General features: G+C 48.9%; 1 protein-coding gene across 2 annotated transcripts in view; it reads right to left on the bottom strand.

Moving 5' to 3' along the window:
* Nucleotides 1-6843: 6843 nt before the first annotated feature.
* Nucleotides 6844-20595, bottom strand: part of RNLS (renalase, FAD dependent amine oxidase) — a 55292-nt gene continuing 41540 nt past the window's right edge. The window contains exons 5-7 of one of the 2 annotated variants that reach the window (XM_041404924.1): nucleotides 17955-18128; nucleotides 13026-13201; nucleotides 6844-7299 (exon numbers count right to left, since the gene is read on the bottom strand). In XM_041404924.1, the coding sequence (XP_041260858.1) occupies nucleotides 7174-7299; nucleotides 13026-13201; nucleotides 17955-18128 (476 nt within the window). In that variant the 3' untranslated portion in view covers nucleotides 6844-7173. Of the gene's footprint in view, nucleotides 7300-9643; nucleotides 10184-13025; nucleotides 13202-17954; nucleotides 18129-20595 lie in introns of those variants that run through there. The other variant, XM_041404923.1, reaches the window with a different exon arrangement.

Below are 20595 nucleotides of genomic sequence, written 5' to 3'. Positions count from 1 at the left end.
TTCCTTTGCCCTTCTCTCATTAAAAAGCTATAATGGATCCTGCACAGGTGTGTTTTTAAAGGTGTAAAGAGTTGCCCAAGAAGCTGGAGGGATCACAGATACTGCTGTGAGGACTGTGGTGCCTCAGCCTGGCTGGGATGCAGCTGTAGCAAAAATTACCCACCTTGATCAGTGTAGATGGATTTAGGAGGTGACTGCAATTGTGAATTCTCCCTCAGCCTGTGCTTTCTACTGAGTGGAGGCTTTGGCTTATTTCCCCCCACTTCTCAACTACATGGCCACCTTTGTTTCAGCCATGAAGCCGCCTTGGCCAACCAAATATTTTTATTAATACTCATCAGCAAAACTATAAACAGATACTGAGTTAGAACCACAGGCTCAGCTCTGATTGTTTGACCTTTAGTTTCTATTGACAACAGCTAAGTAAACAATTTCTGTGGGGACTCAGAGCTGATTTCTGCCACAAATAAATAAGACCATGAGATGAGCACAGTGAGCTTTAAGTTATTAAACAGAGACCTGAAGCCATCAAAACTGGGAGCTGCCCTGGAAGAATTGATACCTGTGGAGCAACGAGTGTCCCTGGCAAAATGCTGCTCTTTGCTCATCTTGCAGGAAGGGACAGGTTGGATTAGGATGGATCTGCCCGGTGGTGTGACTTGAGCTGAAGTGGGCTTGAGAAGGGTGTCTGCCCTCCTGAGCAGTGCTCAGCGTGGGTTTTCAGAGCCAGCAGCTCTTGAGGAGCGTGACTGGGCAGGGAAGATCCTGTGCACAGTTCTGGTGTTCCAAGAAAGATGTGGAACTGTTGGAGCAGGTCCAGAGAAGGCACCGAGATGCTGAGGGAGCTGGAGCACCTCCCCTGTGGAGACAAGCTGGAAGAGCTGGGACTGGAGAAGGGTGTGTGGAGACCTCAGAGCTCCTTCCAGGGCCTGAAGGGACACAGGGAAGCTGGAGAGGGACCCTGCAACAGGAGTGACAGGACATGGGAATGGGTTCCAAAGGCAGGGATGGATGGGATATTGGGCAGGAATTGTTCCCTGGCAGGGTGGGCAGGCCCTGGCACAGGGTGCCCAGAGCAGCAGTGGCTGCCCCTGGATCCCTGGCAGTGCCCAAGGCCAGGTTGGACTTTGGGGCTTGGAGCAGCCTGAGACAGTGGAAGGTGTCCCTGCCATGGCAGGGGTGGAATGGGATGGTCTTTAAGTTCCCTTCCAACCCAAACCATTCTCTTCATCTGTAATTTCATAATTGAAGCCGAGCATGGAAGTAAAACCCCAGATCCCATTGCTTTATAACTGGATAGGAAAACACTGAAACCTCAAACACAGACGAACCTGCAGTCAAAGTAAAAGGTAAAAAGCCCCGGTTTTAGCATAGCTGCTGCCCTCAGCAGAGACCAGGAGGCACACGGAATGCTGTCCAGGCTGTGAGGAAGATGGCCGGCCCAGCGGGCCTGCTGTACTCGGAGGGTTACGGTAGCCCCACGAGCCGCGCTGACCTTTCGGGAGCTGCGAACCCGCCGTCCCTCCCCCACAGCCTGGGACAGCTGTAAACATCCCCATCATAAAGACACAATTGTGAGATTCTATTTATTTGCCATTAGGAACCGGCCTGGCACGGGGCTCGGGTTGCCCGAGGGGCTGGGCAGGCCGTGCCTGTCCCTGCCCTCCTGCCACGGCCCGGCCGGGGACCATGGCGTGCAACAAACGCCTCTGGGCTGTCCCCCAGCCCCTCCTGGCGCCAGCACCCCTGGGACAGCTCCTGGGAGATGAAAACAACCCAATTCCCTCCTTGCCTCTCACCAGCTCTTCCCATCCCTGCTGCTCCCCCGGGTGCAGGGGCCGAGGGTGGGGAGGAGGGCAGGAAGTTGCTGACGCGGGTGGTTGGATTTGGGTTTGAACACCATCCAGAAAGGAGCACCAAATATTAGTAAACAGAGCAGGAAACGTTTCCGTGTTTGGCAGTAACTCTGCTTTTCCACGGCAGCCATCTCCAATGGTTTTTCCACCAGGGAGAAAGACCCCACTTGGTTGCTTTGCTCAAACTGGAGCAGCTCAGCTCCTGAAACCCCTTCAGATTCTGCCCTTCAAAGGCAGGTGCTGCAGCAGGATTCTGATTTGGGCATGGGTCTGATTCTTGCAGAGCACAGGGTGCACAGCAGCCATCTCCAGTGGTTTTTCCACCAGGGAGAAAGACCCCACTTGGTTGCTTTGCTCAAACTGGAGCAGCTCAGCTCTTGGAGCCCCTTCAGATCCTGCCCTTCAAAGGCAGGTGCTGCAGCAGGATTCTGATTTGGGCATGGGTCCGAGCCCTGCAGAGCATAAGGTGCACACTTTTGGACGTCCCACTGGGTTACAGGATCCTGCAGCCATGTCCAGCATCTCCACCATGATCCAGGCTGAAAAGGAAAGGATCAAGATGCTTGGCCTATATTGCTTTGGAAAAGAAGATTATGAAGCAGTTTCCTCGCTGTGTGGTGAAGAGGGAATTACTGAGTTCTGTGGGCTCCTTGTGGCAGGGACAAAAGGCCTGTCAAGTCCTGCTGCTTCAAGCTGTAGTCTGTCCCATTAGGGAAAAAGACACAGAAATTAATCAAGCGCTGCATGAAATCCTGATTTTACCATTTCTCAGCATGCTGGGATGAATCCAAGCTGCTCCTCTTGCAACATGTGAGGGAAATATAGCAGTCCCTGATTCTGGAGGACTGAACTGCCCCAAATCTGCATTTCTGTGCCCTTCACCATGACTTCCACTCAACAAGTTCCACTTTAGGGGCTTGGATAAAAAGCCTGTGGTCAAGGGCTGGTTTTGGAGAGAAAACCTCATTTTTGGGCACAGCACCGCCCACTGCAGGTGCAGAGGGATATTGATGTGGGATGGAGATGCCACCAGCATGAAGAAGAGGAGCTGAGAGGATGAGGGTCAAAAGTGAGGCTTGTAAGGGGAAAATAATTTCAAATGAGACAATCCTGACCCACAGCCAACAGTAACCCTAAAAGCAAAGGAGGAAAAAGCAACAGAATTTGTCTTTTTTCATGTTGAACTCCATGAGATGGTGTGAGAAACTATCTGATCTAACATCTCGTGTGACCAAGTCACTGTGAGTGCATGAATCATCCCACACAGGCACCTGGTGATGCTAAAGGTGACAGTGTGACACCCACAGCTTGCCACTTATTTTGCCACTGGTGGTTTTCACTGATACCATCAGTGCTGCCTGCAATAACTAACAAATGGCATGTCCATTTGAGAACCAGGGTCTCCAGGGAGATGCCACCACACCTTGTGTTCTCACCATTTCAGTCTCCTTCCTACACCTTTGCCCTGCTTTTTCTGGTTTACAAAGATAAGGGGCTTGTCTCGCTCCAACCCCTGCCATGGGCAGGGACACCTTCCACTGTCCCAGGCTGCTCCAAGCCCTGGCCTTGGGCACTGCCAAGGATCCAGGGGCAGCCACAGCTGCTCTGGGCACCCTGTGCCGGGGCCTGCTCACCCTCGCTGCCCATCCTGGGCATCTCTCAGCCCCAGCAGCAGGGCTAACAAAGGGAGCAGGAAAAGTGAAACCAGCTTTGCAATAAAGCTGATTCCAGCCTCAGGGATCCTGGGATTCTTTAAACACCAACCAAAAGCACCCCGAGGGAATTGCTGGTGCAGCCTCCCGGCCCAGCTGGGAAGTTAATGCCGGGTTTAAGGGGCTTTGCTGGGGCTGGGCTGGAGCTCAGTCGCGTGCTCAGCTCCTGCAGGGCTCATCTCCAGCTCTCCTGGCCCGGGGAAAGCGCTGAACGTGCCGGGGCGTTCTGACGAGGTTTCCAAATGGTTCCTACCCCTGTGCTCCCAGGCCAGGCTTGCATGGAGCAAACAGAGCTGTGCCGAGGCGTGGATGGAGCCGGAATCCTTTCCTAGCCATGGCCAACTGGGAATAAGAGTTACTTCTTTATAGCAGATGTGTAGCTCAAAGTTCACCATAAGGGCACTCACATCGAGAGCACAGCGTGTATTGTTCTGCAAGAAGGCTCAGCTCAGCCCTTCAAAAGACTCTGGAACAACTAATTTCATTATTCAAAGAATAAAGTGAGGCAGAGGGAGCCAAAATTAACCCTCTGGCCGCTCCCTGGAAGCAGGGACTTCTTTAGCACCCTGTGCTCACAGTTGCAGACAGAAAATCTGCCTCACGGTGTCCCAGCTCTGTTTTTCTCACTAGTTTAGGAGCTGGATATCTTATTCCTCTCAAAATGACTACCTGGAGCCAGGCCAGGCTGAGCACCTCCACATGAAGCCCTCTGTGTACACACTGCATCAACAAATATGGCTCGGGGTTTTCATCTCCACTTATGACCTCCAGGGAAAATCAGAAGGAAAAAATATTATTTTTTTTTTAATTATCCATACAAAAAAAAAAAAAAAGTTCTCTTACTGACCAAATTCAAAAATAATACTTGCAGACAAGAAGGACAAAAGAAGACAAGTTCCACAAAAGAAAAATTCACCTATTTTTAGGCAGATTTGAGCAAAGAAAAACACACTCCTGCAAATCACGTCCCCTCCTTGGCCAAGGATCTCTTGCCCGTGTGGCTGGGGTGTGAACTGTTCCTGAAATTCTCCCTGCACGACCAAATTCCTCTCTCTGGAGCTGAGCTGCTCTCTCAGCAGCAATCCTACCTGTGAGTTAAGTTCTAAGGGAAAAGCCCAGGACACCTAAATGAAATCCACCCAGAGCAGGAGGCTGGTAAAGGGTCGGTCAAGGACCAGGACCATGAGCAGATGTGTCCCTTCCATTTGCTGTTTCACTTCCCACTTCCAGCACATGGTGCAGGGGGTGGAATTGAGATGAGCTCTGGTGAAATACCAGGAACCATCTCCAACCACGTTTGGGGCAGAAACCCTCTGTTTCTCCCCAACCCAGAGCTGCTCAAAAATCCTTTGGCGAGGGCCAGGGGCCAGCAGGAGCTGTGATGTGTGACAGGGATTATTCACACTTGCTCCCGTCCTGCTGTTCTTGCAGCTTGCATTCCCAAGCTGGCCCCCAGGACTGCTTTTAAATCCAAGGAAAGTGGGATTTGCACTACACAGGTGCGCTGAGGGAGGCAGCAAACCCCAGGTGATGGGATGAGGGGTGCTGGTGGTCTGATTTGGACCAGACTCGCTCCAGCTCTCCCTGGACAGAGCAACACCCGCGCACAGCCCGTGCCTATTGCAGCATCACATCTGGGAGCAGCTCGAGAACAAAAATCCCTTTGTCCCGGCGTGTTCCCGAGGCTCCATCCCTCCCGTGCCGGGGAATGTGTAAATGGTTTGCTGCAAACGGGAACGGCGGCCGTGCCTCGCTAAATTCGAGGTGCTCAGCCAGAATTTTCTGCACTGCAGAAGGTGGAGAAGTGTGGGAAATGGAAAATTTTATAGAAAATTTTATAGAAATTTTTAAAAACTTAACAGAAGGCTCGTATAGTGTGTGTTTGTGTGTAAACTTTGAGATAAGAAATGTTGACTTAGAAATAGTATAGAGTAAGGCAGATATTGTTAAGAGAAGAATATATCTAGAAACAAGTTTTAAAAGGTAGTTTTATAAATAAGATTAGATACTTTAGAGAAGTAGAATTGTGAAAGATACTTTGTAGCAAGATTTACAAGGGGTAATTTTAGATTATCAGTTTTAAGGTATTTACAGCATAGTGACAGGCTAAGAAACACTTATCCTGAATTGTAATTAAGAAATCGTTTCTGACTGGAATAGTGTGGATTACAACGTCTGTATCATCTCACTCTTAAGACTAAAAATAGAATGAAAGTTTAATAGAAAAATAGAATAAAAAATAAAACTAAAAATAAAATTATATTAATAGAATAATAGTTATAATAATAGTTTAATATATATATTATATTAAAATTATCTTAATAGAAGAATAGAATAAAAAATAAAAGAATAAACGCCTCTGGGTCGGAAAAGAATATAATCCGACAGCGAAGGAGAGCGGCCGAGCCCCTCCTCTCCCGCCAGCTCATCCCCTTTCCCTGCGCTCCGGCTCGGGAAGCAGCTGCCGGGACAGAGGCTGTCCTATATTCCAGCTCTGACTGCCTACCACGTTTTTTTTTCCTTTTTAAAATAATTTTTCCCCCAAATCTGGGCTGGAAAAGGCCGGTCCCAGCCTCGCCCGGGGCGCTGTCACCCTGCAGGGCCCGCAGGAGCGCTCGGTGCGCGGGGCAGGTGCGAGCGGCCGATAGCGCTGGGAAAGGAAGGATGTCGGGCACAGGTGAGGGAGGAGGTGGCTGCAGCCTGTGCGCAGCCCATGGTGTCACGCTGAGCTGCGGGTGACCGCAGCGGCCCCGTGACCGGCTGGAGGGGCACAGCGGAACCGGCTCGTTTTCCCGCTTGCACGGCGCTGGCTGCCAGCCCAGGCCAGCCCCCGGCGCTAAAAACCCTTCCCCAGATCTTCGGGGACTCACACGCCCGGCTGGGTTTTTCCCTGGGATGGAAATCGGGAAAGGACAAGCGCGAGGCTTCCCAAGGGTCTCCAGGGGTTTCGTCCCCAACAGCCTCCAAGATGACAGAAACCTGCCCTGCACCCCCTTTACCCAACGTGAAATCTCTCCACTAGGGTTGAGCCATTATGGGGATTTTTGAATGAGTTAGAATGGGACTTCTAAATTGGTTTTGATGGTGTGGTTTGTTTTTTTGGTTTTTTTTAATCTTTTACATAGGTAGGATGGGTGAGTTTGGCTCACATCTTTATTGTACGGTTTAAAATGTCACAAGACCCCTAGTTACAAGACTTCTTAAGGATTTATTGACTAATAAAACAAGGATATTTATGGTTTTTACTTAGTCTTTAAATATTTAATCTCATGGACTCATGTTACAGTGTCAGCTTTCTTAGCCAATCATGTTATGACACACAAACCTACAGTACTGCATTCTAAACTTCTTGTTTACCTTCATAACTACTTTTATCTTTATATCTTTAAAACTCTTTTCTTCTTTTTAACTTAACATGTTAAAAACATGCTTTAAACTATAAATCCACATTCTCACTTCAAGCACCTAAGTTTGGAAGCCTTTTCTAAGGTCTCAGATCAAATCCTGGGTTTAATTCTAAGCTTGGTCTTACAGGCCCAAAGTTCTGAGAGCTCCTTGCATTTCGGATTCCAACAAGCCACAACGCTCTCCCTGTTTCCATTTATTTACCTCCAGGGGAGAAATTTTGCTTGGATCTTCTTGAAAATGAAGCCAGTCACTCTTCCTCCTCCTCCTCCTCCTCGGGAAAGGGGCTGCTCCATGCCCTGTGGGGCTGATCCTGGAGGTGCCACCTGGAAGTGGGAATGAAGCACAAATCCCAGGGAGGATGACAGGGAGGTGCTGCAGCGATCAGGGCACAGCAGCAGCAGAAGGCTCTGGGATTTCAGGGCTCCAGCTCTGCCACACAAAGCGGCTTAGGGACAGCACAGCTGAGCCAGGGGATGGATTAGAGGCAAAACCTGCTCTGGCTCCAGAGAAATCTCTGCACAGGGGCTCAAGGTGCTTCCTTGGGAGCAGCCAGGATCCTGCATCCAGCACAGCCTCCTAATGGCCTGTCACAGCCTCCTGGTGGCCTGTCCCCAGCCCCTTGGAGCTGGTCACTCTGGGATTTGCAGCCAAGCCAACGCTGCCCTGGCCCAGGCAGCCACAGAGCCCTTGGTGCCAGGCTGGGCTGGTGACCCAGACACGGTGTGGGTGGCACAGGGTCAGGTTCCTCTTCCTTGCCCTGACTGAGGGAGGAAACTCCTCTGGCAGTGTCACAGCAGAGACCTCTGCTTTGGGTCTGGGGCTGCACCAGCACAACGCTGCCCCTCCACCAAGAGGAAGTGTGGTCACAGGGGTGCTTTCAGCTGGGCAGCACTTCCCACCTGCAGCTGACTTTTAAAAATAATTTAAAAAAAACCAAACCAACACAAAAACCCCAAGTCTCCAAAACTAAATTAATCTCTTAAATTATTTTCATATGCTTGCGCAAAACCACGGCCCAGGTGTCTGGAGACAGAAGAGACTTGTCTGGTTGATTTCCTGGGATTTTCCCTGGATGGATGTGACTTTTGATGGCAGATCCATCCACTGCAGCCTTGTTCCCATATTCCTGATCCCATTGTAAGAGCAGTGGTTGCACAGGGTGCCACGGGCCAGCCCTGCCAGGGGATGTTCCCTGGGTGGAAGTTACCACAGCTGGGAGCTGGAAGGCTTTGAGAACCCATGGCCGTGGCTTTCCTTGTGATGAGGAAGACAAGAACACCGTGGTCTGGGAGCTGGAAGGCTCCAGTTCCACTTCAGGCAGTGGCTGGGCTTGTGGCACAGATGAGAGCAGACACAGCCATCCCCCTTGTCTGGGAACAAGGGGAGAGCGGCCGGAATGGATGGATCTGCCAGTTAATCAAAAATCAGGGAAAATCCCAGGAAATCAACCAAAAAAGTCTCTTCTGTTGCCACCCTCCTGGATACAGTGGGCTCTTTGAAACATCACCCTGTCACTCGCCCTGTGTGGGAATTCCACATCTCCCTGCTCCCAGCGTTCCCACTGCCCAGAGGAACACATCCAGCAACTTTTCCTCTCCACCTTAAAAAAACCCCAAGCAGCTTTTACCCAAATCACCTTAACCTGGAGGGTGCTGCAGAACTGGTAGACTGGCATGATATTTTCAGCAGGAATTTCTGCATGGAAAGGGTGCTCAGGCCTTGGCAGGGCTGCCCAGGGAGCTTTGCAGTGCCCATCCCTGGAGGTGTCCCAGGAAGGGCTGGAGGTGGCACTCAGTGCTCTGGGCTGGGGACGAGGTGGGCATTGGCACAGCTGGGACTCCATGGGCTGGCAGGGATTTTCCAGCCTCAGGGACCCTGGGATATGAGGAAGGAGCAATTTGAGACTCATAGGGATTCCAAAAAGCTCCAAATTGAAAATCTTATTACACAAAAAACATCTCTGAATCTGTGATTCGGGTACTTTGAGGCATCAGGGTGACCAAAGCTCAGAGACTGCTGAAAGGAGGAGTCACAGACATCTGCACTGGTGTCAGAGGCTGCTGCTGATACAAAGCCCCTGAAAGAGCATCACAGCTCTTCAGAGAATAACCATTGAGCCAAAGATGCATCCAGTTTTCTGCCTACTTTGAAAATGAACAAATCTCAAATTCTTAGTGCCACTTAAAATACTCCACTGGAAATGGCCAAGGGCAGCAGTAAATCACAGTGGTCAGCTGGTGTGATACAGGATGTCAGATTTGGGTGAAATGCAGGGGTAAAATAAGAAAAACAGAGGCTGAATTGTACTCTTCTAATGGTTTAAATTCTAACTGCTATATTTTGTTATTTTCAGTACTGGGGTAGAGACATACTGGACTTGTGACACATGATAGAAGAGGAAGGGCATGTTAAAATCCAATTTTCAATAAATAAATTATTTCTTGGTTAACTTCTGAGTAATTTCTGATCCCATCCCATTTCACCTTCTGCCATGGCAGGGACACCTTCCACTGTCCCAGATGGTCCAGGAAGCTTCCAGGGATCCAGGGGCAGCCACAGCTGCTCTGGGCACCCTGTGCCAGGGCCTGCCCACCCTGCCAGGGAACAATTCCTCCCCAGTATCCCATCCAACCCTGCCTTTGGAAGTGGGAAGCCATTCCTCCTTGTCCTATCACTAGGACAAGGAGAAAATAAAGCATTTCCAAGGAATAAGCCCTGCAGCTTCATGGATTTTTGTGCTGCTTCAAGTCAGGCTCCTCTCCTTGACATAATTTTCATGGGCTGTAAAAGTATCAGGAGACCTGGCAAGAGTGCTGGAGCTCTGTGCCTCTGCCTACAGCCAGGGAAAGTCTTATTTTAACCAAAGTAACCGCTCTGAGCACAGATCCTGGCAAATTCAATTTAATTCCATCCCAATAATTATTCCAGTGCCCCGATACATCTTCCTTTATTTGTTTTTTGCAAGATGATGTCGATGTTAAACTCAAATTCGATCCATCACAGCAAAATTCATAACAAATCTAGAGGAATTTTAGCAGCCTGAGTTTGAAATTGCTGTAAATGAGGCTTCACAGCCTCTGCAAGGCTCATGGCAGATTCTATGCAGCCATCAAAGTTGGAACGAGTGAAGCCATCACCCCCACAGATCAGGAGAGGCTGAGTGTGAAGAATCATCTGTCCTGGACAACTGGGCACAGCTCTTGTAACCTGAGAATGAAAAACATAAAGGGAGTGGGAAGAGAGAGTATTTTATTTACCTGAATTACACAGCAGAAAGATCTGAATTCCTGAGAAGCACATCACAGAAGCACAGGATGGTTTGGGTTGGAAGGCACCTTAAAAATCATCTCCCCCCCCCCCCTGCCATGGGCAGGGACCTTCCACTATCCCAGGCTGCTCCAAGCCCTGTCCAACCTGGCCTCCTACCCCAAAAGGTAGATCCAAACATTAACCATCAAAGTAGCACAGTAAAATACTTACTTCTGGGAGTTGAATAATTACAGTAAAACTTGATTGTGTGTGGAAATTTAGAAACTTTACAGCCTGTTCTGTTTTATTCTCAGCAGATACGACTTGTCTGACCCTGGTGCAGAGATCCAAAAAGGTGTGAGGGTGATCTCACATCAGCAAAGTGGGGCTTGCAAACGCAGGTCCAACACAGGGAAGGGAACCTCCTGTCTCTGGATCACAAAATCCCAGAATCATTGAGGCTGGAAAATCCCTGCCAGCCCATGGAGCCCACCCTGTGCCCGATGCCCACCTTGTCCCCAGCCCAGAGCACTCAGTGCAACCTCCAGCCCTTCCTGGGACACCTCCAGGGATGGGCACTGCAAAGCTCCCTGGGCAGCCCCTGCCAAGGCCTGAGCAGCCTTTCCATGCAGAAATTCCTGCTGCTGTCCAAGCTGCTGAAGCATGATACTCTTACAATTTTCTTTTGATCATTCCATGGATTTCCACCCAGTAAACCATTGCTGTATCCTCTTGTGGAACTGTCAGCTTCCAAGGAATCTTGCTGAATCCAGGGGATTTTTCCACTGGTTCAGATGTACCCTCAATGGCCACTGCTGAGCCATCCTCTGCCATGCCAAATGTGGATGAGATGCAAAGCACCCACATTTATGGCTGCATTTTCTGCTACTGGGTGTTAGCATCTCTCCAAAGGAGGAAACCAGCTGAAATAACCAGTTGCAACCCCTCACCCTTTATTCAGCTTAACAGAGGAGTATGGCAAATCCAGACAGAGCTTCTCCCTCAGACCAGTTTTAAGTCAGTACTTAATTTATTCCTGAATTTTTCTCACAGATCGAGCTGAGTACAAACAATGCAGAAAGACTTGGCAGAAAAAGTCTTTTTTGAGTGTCCTTTCTTCTTGGCTACCCAGTTTTTATTTGATGCTGGCTGTACCAAACAGCTCCTACCCCTCCTGATATTTGGTCAAAGGCTGATGATCTTGGAGGTGTTTTCCAGCCTCAGTAATTCCATGTAAAGTGACTGTGCCAAAGACACACGGTGGGTTGGGAAGCTGCTGGCTCTGAATGCTAATGGTGCCTTCACCATAATTAGAGCAAAGGGATCCAGAGCTGCAGCTGTGCTGCTAAGTAGTGTCAGTAGAATTTTGGAAGTCCTAATCCCTCATCTGCCATGGATAATTGTAATGTCTGCATTTTAATCCCAGGATTGTGTTTGGCCATGTGAAGGATGTTACAGCCGGATTTAATTAACAAGTAGGGTAAATCCCAACTAAAAGAGTCAGGGGAAACAGGCACCCATCTTATCAGTTCCTTTGGCCTCTGTGGCAACAGCTTATTATAATTGAAAGTAAAGAGAGCTTTAGGAGAAAGAGGGAGCTGTGCCCCAGATATTTCATTTAGGCAGTGATTATTTTACAGGGTGGCTTTAGCGATCTCTTTATTGAGATAACAGGTCTGACCTACACGGACTTATCTGCAACCTAAGACATATTGACATTCATCCACCAAATTACAGGCTGGTGATAATTCCTCCTGTGGCACCAGCAGCTGCTGGACTCAGAGCCCTGGCTGGCAGCAGCAACAGAAGAGTTGGATGGGCTTTGGGAACCCTTTCTAGAGCTGCATCCAACTCTTCTCCCTGCTTCCAACCACAGCTCTCGTGAGCACCAGCAGCTCTCAGCAGGTAAGGCAGGAGAAAAGTCCAGATGTCACAACCAGGGAACCTTAGCAGTGACACCTGTTTGTCAAAAAAATCCCCCCTGCACTGATGAAGAGGAACTTAGAGAACACACCACGATTTTCATAGGTTTTATGTAAGTCTTAATACCCATGCTAAGGTCGCTTTTGCAATCCACCAATACTTTACTTGCAGAAAAATAAACTTTGTGCTAACGAGACCAGGTTCCCAAACTGGATGCAGATCAAGGGGTACAAGCAGACTCCACAGCAACTTCAAAAAAGGAAAAAATTTTAGGGGACTGCTTTAAAAGTAAATATTTTGCATCAACCTCCACGTTCAAATTCACCAATGTAAATTAACTTGAGAGGCTTTGGGTAAACATGGAGATACACTCCAATACTTTAGGAAATCGCCAACAATTTCCTTGGATTTTTAAAAGAAGACTGCGAAATATACACATTTTGCTATTATTACCCTTAGGTAGTTTACTTTAAAATACTTTTCGCATAACATTCTGTTAAATTGAGCTGGGCCAAATCAAATAATAACAATTAGTAGGTCTGTACTTCTGCTCTTCTGTGGCAGGGTGGGAATTTTGCTAATATCGCCACGTATTTTAGGATGCAGAGAGATGCATTGAGTCATGATTTTTAAATACCAGTGAAAATCCCACCAAATTACATGGGATTTACTTCCTTCCTGTACACTGCTCCTACCCCTGCTTACCAGGAGAGCTGCATAACTCACTGCTGAGCCAGGCCCACGATGTTAAAAAATGGCTAAAAATGACCTGGCTTTGCTGGCCAGCCCTGGATGCTGCTCATGGCTGCGTGGAGGAATGTGTTATGGATATTGAGGATGGAAAACGCAGCCCCAGCAGGTCCTCCCAGCTGAGTACCTGGGAGTATCTCCATCTCTGGCACTTGATGCTGCTGGGTTTAGGCAGGGAGGGCACAATCTTCTGCAGGTGGCTGAGGATGATCTGCTGCACCTCTGCAGGGTCTGAGTCCAGGTGCTGCCTTCCGAAGGTCACAGTGGTGTGCACCACGACTGAGGGCCCAATGTCAGGAGACTCTGGGAGAAAGAAAGGAAGAGAGGTGCTTTTGAAGGATTGCTCATTCACACCTGCCTTCCCCACATGCTGACAATTGTGTCTCTGGCCTAGGAGTCAGTAAGAACAAAAATATCCGTGGTACCACTCTGTTTTTCCAGATGGGAAAAAAAGCACATGAAGTAACAACACAAGGAGGGCAATCTCTGAACCTCTGTCAGGGAGGACAATCTCTGCAACAACCTGGCCTTGGACACTTCCAGGGATCCAGGGGCATCCATAGCTTCTCTGGGCAACCTGTGCCAGGGCCTCACTGTAAAAAAATTGGGGTTTTAATCTCATCTAAATCAACCCTCCCTCAGTTTAAAACCATCACACTTTGTCCTATCACAAAAATTTGTTCTCATCTATGAAATCACAGATCAGGTGCTGACAATGATCCCAGCAGACCTGGAAAGGGCCAGGCTTTGTTACATTTGGGGCTGGCTGCAGGTTGTCTGCAGCAGGTGACTTCTGTCCCCTTGGCATGTTGGCTTGTCACCTTACAGATGTGGCCTAACAAGCAGCAGCCAGGGAATTTGGCTGGATTAGGGGATTTTTGTGTGCCTCAATGAGCAGGATGGAGCAAGGACTCTGTGTGGGTTATGCTGCATTTCAGCTGAGCTGGTTGTTCAGTTAAATGATTCCCTCTCACTCCCTTACGCAGCAACTCCCTCCTTTGGAAGCCTCTCCTTGGCTGGACCTTTGTTTGGACTAGCACATTCTTAGAAGAAGATTTTATTTTCATCAAACCAGTGTTTTCTGACCCACAAAGAAAGAGGTGGCTGAACACTTGCTGGCCATTCTGGCTGTTAGGCACCAAGCTTGATAAACTCCTTATCTCTGCTCTGCCACTGAAGAAATCTCCAGCTCCTCAAGGCAGAGATCCCCTGTGGGAAGATGACACATTCCAGCTTTCCAAAATGATCTCAGGGGTCATCCAAGGGTTACAACCTGGTCTCCAGCAGAAAACTATCCGTGGATGTGATAGGCACACATCTCCCACAGGAATGTTCTCCTCATTTTAAGGGAAAAGCATTGAGTATTTTTCTCACGTTGCTGCCCAAAACCTGAAGCCATAACAGATCCTGATAAAAACCATGATGCAGTTGTTTCCTGACCCTCAGGGATTTGCGAGCTTCCTGGGGAGATATGTTTTGCCCTCTGAACCCCATTCTGGTCCTGGGTAGCAGGAGGAGAAGGGGTTTTGCCACACTAAACAAACCCTGGAAGAAGGAAATGCTGCTGGGTCAGCGTGGAGGGCAGCAGAGAAGCTGGACACCTCTGGACAGGCTGGAACTGCACCCCTGCTCCCTGGGAGGCTTCACATGGTGCCAAAAGAGAAGTCAATGTGCAGGCCTCATAAACCCTACCCAAAAGTGTAAAAAAGAGCAGTGATCTACTTTACTACACCTAGAAAGCAAGAGAGGTGGAGGGTCACTTTCAAAATGCCATGCTGCTGTTTGGGAGGAGGGCCAGCGAGCTTCCCCAGTTATCCTCAGAAGTTCCCGTGGTTCCTAAGGTCCCATCTTCTCCCTGGAATAAAATCTACTGTCTGACAAGGCACTTTTGGGAGCAGTCATGGAAAGAATGGCACTGACTTTTTCATATTCAGAAACCCAGCATCTCATTAGCCTTACCAACAGTTTCTGATTATTTTTCTAAAAGGCAGGCAGGGCTGGCAGAGGATTACAACACAACTGGCTGCGTAACAAGCAAAAACTTAAATAGTTCCTTAACTCCTTCATCTTCCTAACAATTCTTATTTCAGGAAGGAAAGGAATCTCTATTTCAAAATTAAAGAGGATACTCAGGAATTATACAATGCCAAAAAACCTGTGAGGCAGATCTTCCCTTTAAATTACATAACCCCACGATCCTGGAGCAAAAGAAAGGAACCACTTCCCCTTTGATGTGTCATCTATCTTTAGTCCTCCTGGAATGCAGAGAGATGCAAAGACTGCGGTATTCCAGAAATAATTGATGCTGGAGAATTCCCACTGTCCCCCCCGACCTGGTATAAATATGGATGGGGTGTTTGAGGCAGCCAATCCCACAAAGTGTTTAATATTCATGCACGCCACACGGGGAATTCAGCACATGCTTCTGGTGGGCTCTTCCTTACATAACATCACCTCTGCAGGCAGGGATGGGGTTCTGCCCACAGCAGCTGGGATCCCCAGCTGCTGGAAAAAGCCTTCCCTCCTGGAGGCTCCTGATTACACCAGGAATTGGTGGCATCAGGGAAATTGCTTTATCAAACCCACCCCGCTGCGTGATCATGACAGCAAGGCCGGGTTGGGTTTCACTGGTGAAACGCCCACGAGTTGGAGATGTCTCTGCTTTACTGAGCCAAGGCAGGGACTGCCACGTCTCAGGCAAGTGACAAGGACAGTCTGGGCTTCCAACAGCCTTTGCTGTTGGCCTTTGAGGGCTGGACTACCTGCTTTAGGGGAGATGTTATCTGAGTCCCTCAGCAGAAAGCTCACGGGATCATAGAATCATAAAATGGATTGAGGATCATCCAGCTCCAAACCTCCTGCAGGGGACAACTACCAGCTACAGTTATTTCCTCTGGATCTCTACTGTTCAAGGCTGTTTATGAAAAAGTTTGAGGTGGCAGTGAGGGTGAGATAAGCCCCCATTTACTGTGGATACATCAGGTGAAGAAACACCTGATGTAGAGGTGTTTCTTCTGGAGAAACTAATGGCTTTTTGGGAATGATGTCTGCCCTGGAAGATCTCAGCTGCCTCACCCAGCAATTCTGCTTTCTCTGAATATTTACTTTTTGGTCGTCACCATCCTCTCTTCAGATGAGTCCAAATAATAAGGTTGAAGAATGAAAGAGTGGGAAGATGATGAGTGGGGTTAAAAGGGACAGCGAGGTGCTCCTGTGCCTCCCACTGAAATCTTCTGGAGGGCAGTCAAAAGCACAGGAAGAAAAATGCAGATGCAAAATACTTGCATATGTGCTAAAACAAGCATAAAGGAACTTTTTATTCATGTGTTTTGGTTGCAGGGTTGCAGGGTTTCACATGTAAATAAAGTTCACACTCAACCTCCCTTGCCTGTGCTGTCTAAAGCCTGTCTCCTAGGAAGAGACACACACAATTTGTTCTTCTTGGAAAAATTTGCTCATATAAACAGAACTCTCCCACAATTCCAGCGAAATTTCAGTGAGAAAGGTATGTGTCAACACTGATGTTCTATGTATTTGTTAACAATATGCCCCAAATAATGTGCTTTGTACTTGGTTCAATTGCATCTGGAGACAGCAAAGCTGTTTGATAATTCCATCACAGCTCCATATTTGCTGTTCTTGGTGCTGGGGCTTTGAGACCACACGTGCAGAGAGGTGGGGAAGGTATGGGTGGATTCCTCCTTGACACTGGTAAGGATAATATCAGTAGGTCCTATTAACTGTCAGGTATTTTTCATTGAACACAACAATGGCAACAGACTCACAGATGCAAGAATATCTCCAGCTGAACGCTGTCAGTAACAAGGAGACAATGCCAGAGGAAAAGATCACTCTGTATTTGGCTTTCCTTGGCTCTTTTTTTCACATATTCACCTAAGTCCCTGCTGGAAAAAGCACATCAGGATGGTTACATCCTTATTTTGGCCAGTCCATCCATTCTTCTCTTTTGTCAGATCAAGTGCCTAAATTCTTAGGGAAAACAACAAATTTGTGCTTGCAGAGAGGGATGGAGAATCTCTCCTACAAGGAAAGGCTGAGTGAGCTGGGATTGTTCTGCCTGGAGAAGGGAAAGCTCTGGAGAGATCTCGGACCCCCTTCCAGTGCCTAAAAGAGGCTCCAGGAGAGCTGGAGAGGGACTGGGGACAAGGGATGGAGGGACAGGACACAGGGGATGGCTTCAGAGTGACAGAGGGCAGGGATGGATGGGATATTGGGAATTAGGAATTGTTCCCTGGGAGGGTAGGCAGGCCCTGGCACAGGGCGCCCAGAGCAGCTGTGGCTGCCCCTGGATCCCTGGCAGTGCCCAAGGCCAGGCTGGACATGTGCAAGGTGTCCCTGCCCATGGCAGGGGGTGGAACTTCGTGTCTTTAAGGTCCCTTGCAAGCCAAACCATGCTGGATTCTGTGACTCTAACTGGTCTGCAAGTGCTTTTTCTTGAGCTTTTCTATGCCACCCCACTCCTGGTAGGTGAAACACATTTAATAAATAAAACACACACTTCCTCAACTGCCATCCTCCAGAAAGGCAGGAGAAGGCTCTGTCTTGGGGGATATTCTCCAAGCCCTACCAAGCACGTGCAGCCATTGCAGGGACTCTCCCTGATGACAAGAGCAGCCTGGCTAACTCTGAACTGGGCTGGGCAGCTCCAATTATCCAAGTCATTCTTGCCTCCAAGCCTTGAGGAAAGAGCAGGAGTTGTGGAGTAACGGGTGACGGGAGACAAACTGGCGAGTGTTTAAACAAAGGAACCCCAGCTCTTTCTTGGAATAGCAACATTTTGATGTCTCCAATCCCCTGACACTGGTTTTATAAACGCAGTAACATAAACCATGTGCTGGGGGCTGATTTTCTGGGGGCCGGCCCACTCTCATTGTGTGCTTCGTTACAGGCCAGAAGTGACATGAAACGCCATCCGCTGCGGCCCGGAGTTAAACACTCGCTCTGCTCAGAACAGCAACACTCAATTAAACAGCATTTCTCATGCTCTGCACCCTCCATTGTGGCTGTGTTTAAGGGAAATAATGGGAGCACTGACCTATATTGCGCTTCTCGTTATCGATGGAGATGAAGCGGACGCAGGGATTATCGGCGATGTACCGAGCAGCCCAGGGGACACCAATCCCTGTGCCAGCCTCATAAAACAGTCCCAGGGCGTAGCGGGATGAGTAGCTCACAGATTCCAGTTGCTGCTTTTGACTTTCATTAATTACTGTGAAAACAGAGAAAAAAAAAAAAAAAAAAAGGGAAAGAAAATCAGACAATCCCTTCCCCGCTCAGAACATTAAATATGGGAATGCTGCAGTTAAGCTGATTATTCCTTCCTGAAAATGACCAGACTGCTAAAACTAAGAATTTAATATTAAGCCTAGTGCTTTGTAGTATTTTTTTTTTTCTGGGACACCTCTTCATGAAGTTTTAATGGTGTATGATGTGGAGTGTGTCCTTCACACACGACCCTCCCCCAGCTGCTGGGGGTTCATCTCCCAGCTCTCCCTTAGTTGCTTCTGACTTGAAACTTCGATGATTTTGGTGACTTTTTGTTTCAAATCTTGTCTCAAAGGGTGAATAAATAGCAATAAAATGCTTGGGTTGCCTCAAGGACATCAAGTAAATGGTCGTATGGCTCGACAAGCACCAAAATGACTTCACATATCAAGAAAATGAACTCAGAGCCTCTTGAACCTCTGGGGAAAAGAGCCCTGTGACTTCTGTGCTGCAATTCAAATGAATGAAGAAAACTGCACTTCAGCCTACAAAAGGATTGTAGTGAAGTTCAGCTCCTTCAGCTGAAGGAATTTTAAAGCAGTTTAGAAAATTTCAGCGCAAGCATGAATCCTAATTCCTCCCTATGATTAACTCTTCTATCTTCTAATTACAGCAAGATCTGCTTTTTGCTGCGATTTCGTAATCTTCATAAAAAGCTGCACAAAGTAGCATTAGCCCCACGGTGAGCATTCAAATACTATTTAATTTCATGCCACGGGGAAATCCACCAGCTTGGCTAATTGTGGAGTTCTGTTCCTTGTCTCTCTTCCTGTGACTGAATGGATGTCCAAGGCTCTTGTGAGCTGGAGCAGCACATGCAGAGACAACAGCTCAGCTGGTATTGTATGAAGAAAGGAACAGCTCACCCCACAATGGGACAGGCTGACCAAACTCACTCAGGGGCTCCTGGTGGGTCTTCCCCACCAGCCTGACTTAATGCCCAGCACACCAGAGGATCACAAGTCAGATTCCACCTCAAAACCCACCAGAAACCCACACTGAAATGCCCCCAAGGGGAAAAAAAAAAACCAAACTGAAAAAACTTGGGGAGTTTTTTTCACATTTTCCCCACAAATATTCTGGGGAACAGAGAAATGGGGAGAGCAGAAGGAAGCACTGACCAAGCCACAAAAGCTGGGGAGAGGAAAGGAGGAGAAAGAGGCACCTGGCCAGAGGTAGGTGGTGGTGGAGCTGCCAGTGGAGGAAGCAGGACTGGCTGAGCACGAAGGGCTTTGGAGAAGCTCCGTTTTCCTCTCCAGTGTTCCCTCCCAGAAGGAGCTGAGGGGTCCAGCTGCCTCTCATCCCTGCACTCAGATCTTTCCAAAGAGGATTTACTCCAAGGTCACGCTGCTTTCTTCCTCCCCTGGGACCCAGGGCTCCTGGGTGCCATGCCAAAGGCCCAGAGCAGCCTGGCATGCCCCAGGCAGGGCACTGGCTTCCATCCCAAATTTCTGAGCTGCTCAGGCAGGACCCAGGCTCTGGCAGGACTGTCTCCTGCAGGCTGTCACCCCCATCCTCTCCCACAGCTTCCCTGAAGCCCTCAGGGATGGATTTCATGGCTTGGAGGCAGGGATTAAGCAGGGCTGTGGGGCAGGCTGGAGGGCTGCCCTGGAGGAAAACATGCCAGCAGGAAAGGACCTTGCACATCCCTCCCTGCTGGAAGTGTTCCCTGGCCCAAGTTCTCATCAGCTTAACGTGGTGCCAGCATCCAGGAACATCCCGGGGCTCTTCTCCAAGCTCCAGCACTGATTTCCCTGGGGCTTGTCCCAGCTCCTCCTGGCAGACCCCAGGAGCCCAGCCAGGGAGCAGAGCTGCTGCTGAACACACTGAACACAGCCCAGGGCACAGATGTCACGCAGAAGCCACCCCCTGTCCCCTCTGAGGAAGGAGCTGTGCCCAGCCTGGCTCCCAGGTGTCCACCACCAGCAGGCTCCTTCTTACAGCCACCACGAACAACCACACTGCACTGCCCATTCTCGCTGTGCTTCAAAAGAACAGAAAAGTCCTGCAAACAAGCAAAGGTGAAGTTGTAACATCCCATGGAGAACACCACCCTTTGTCCAGGTTGCTCTGGCTACTCCTTTTCCCTTGGGGAAAGGAACACAAACAAGACCTCCTGCAAATTTCCCGTGATGGAGCTGAGCTTCCTCAGGGTGGGAATCCTCTCCAGGTTTCTTACAGGGAGCCCCTGAGCAGGTACAACCTTCACAACATTCAGTGTTGCCAGAGCTGGGGTGGCCAGCTGGCTCTGCAGCACTTTTTTGGAGACCCACCATGTCCTTATGGAGCTGCCTCACCAGCTACAGAGCCTCAGGAGGTGTCAGGGGTCATCAGGGTGGAGGCTGGACAGCTGGATTGAGGATAAACTGAGATTTTGTCAGGTGTAAACACGTGGTGCTTGGCCAGGGGAT

Source organism: Onychostruthus taczanowskii, unplaced genomic scaffold (genome assembly GCF_017590055.1).
Source record: "Onychostruthus taczanowskii isolate IOZ18803 unplaced genomic scaffold, ASM1759005v1 scaffold22, whole genome shotgun sequence".
NCBI lineage: Eukaryota > Metazoa > Chordata > Aves > Passeriformes > Passeridae > Onychostruthus > Onychostruthus taczanowskii.
The sequence above is the reverse complement of the archived record's forward strand: the minus strand, read 5'-3'. Positions and strand labels throughout refer to the sequence as shown.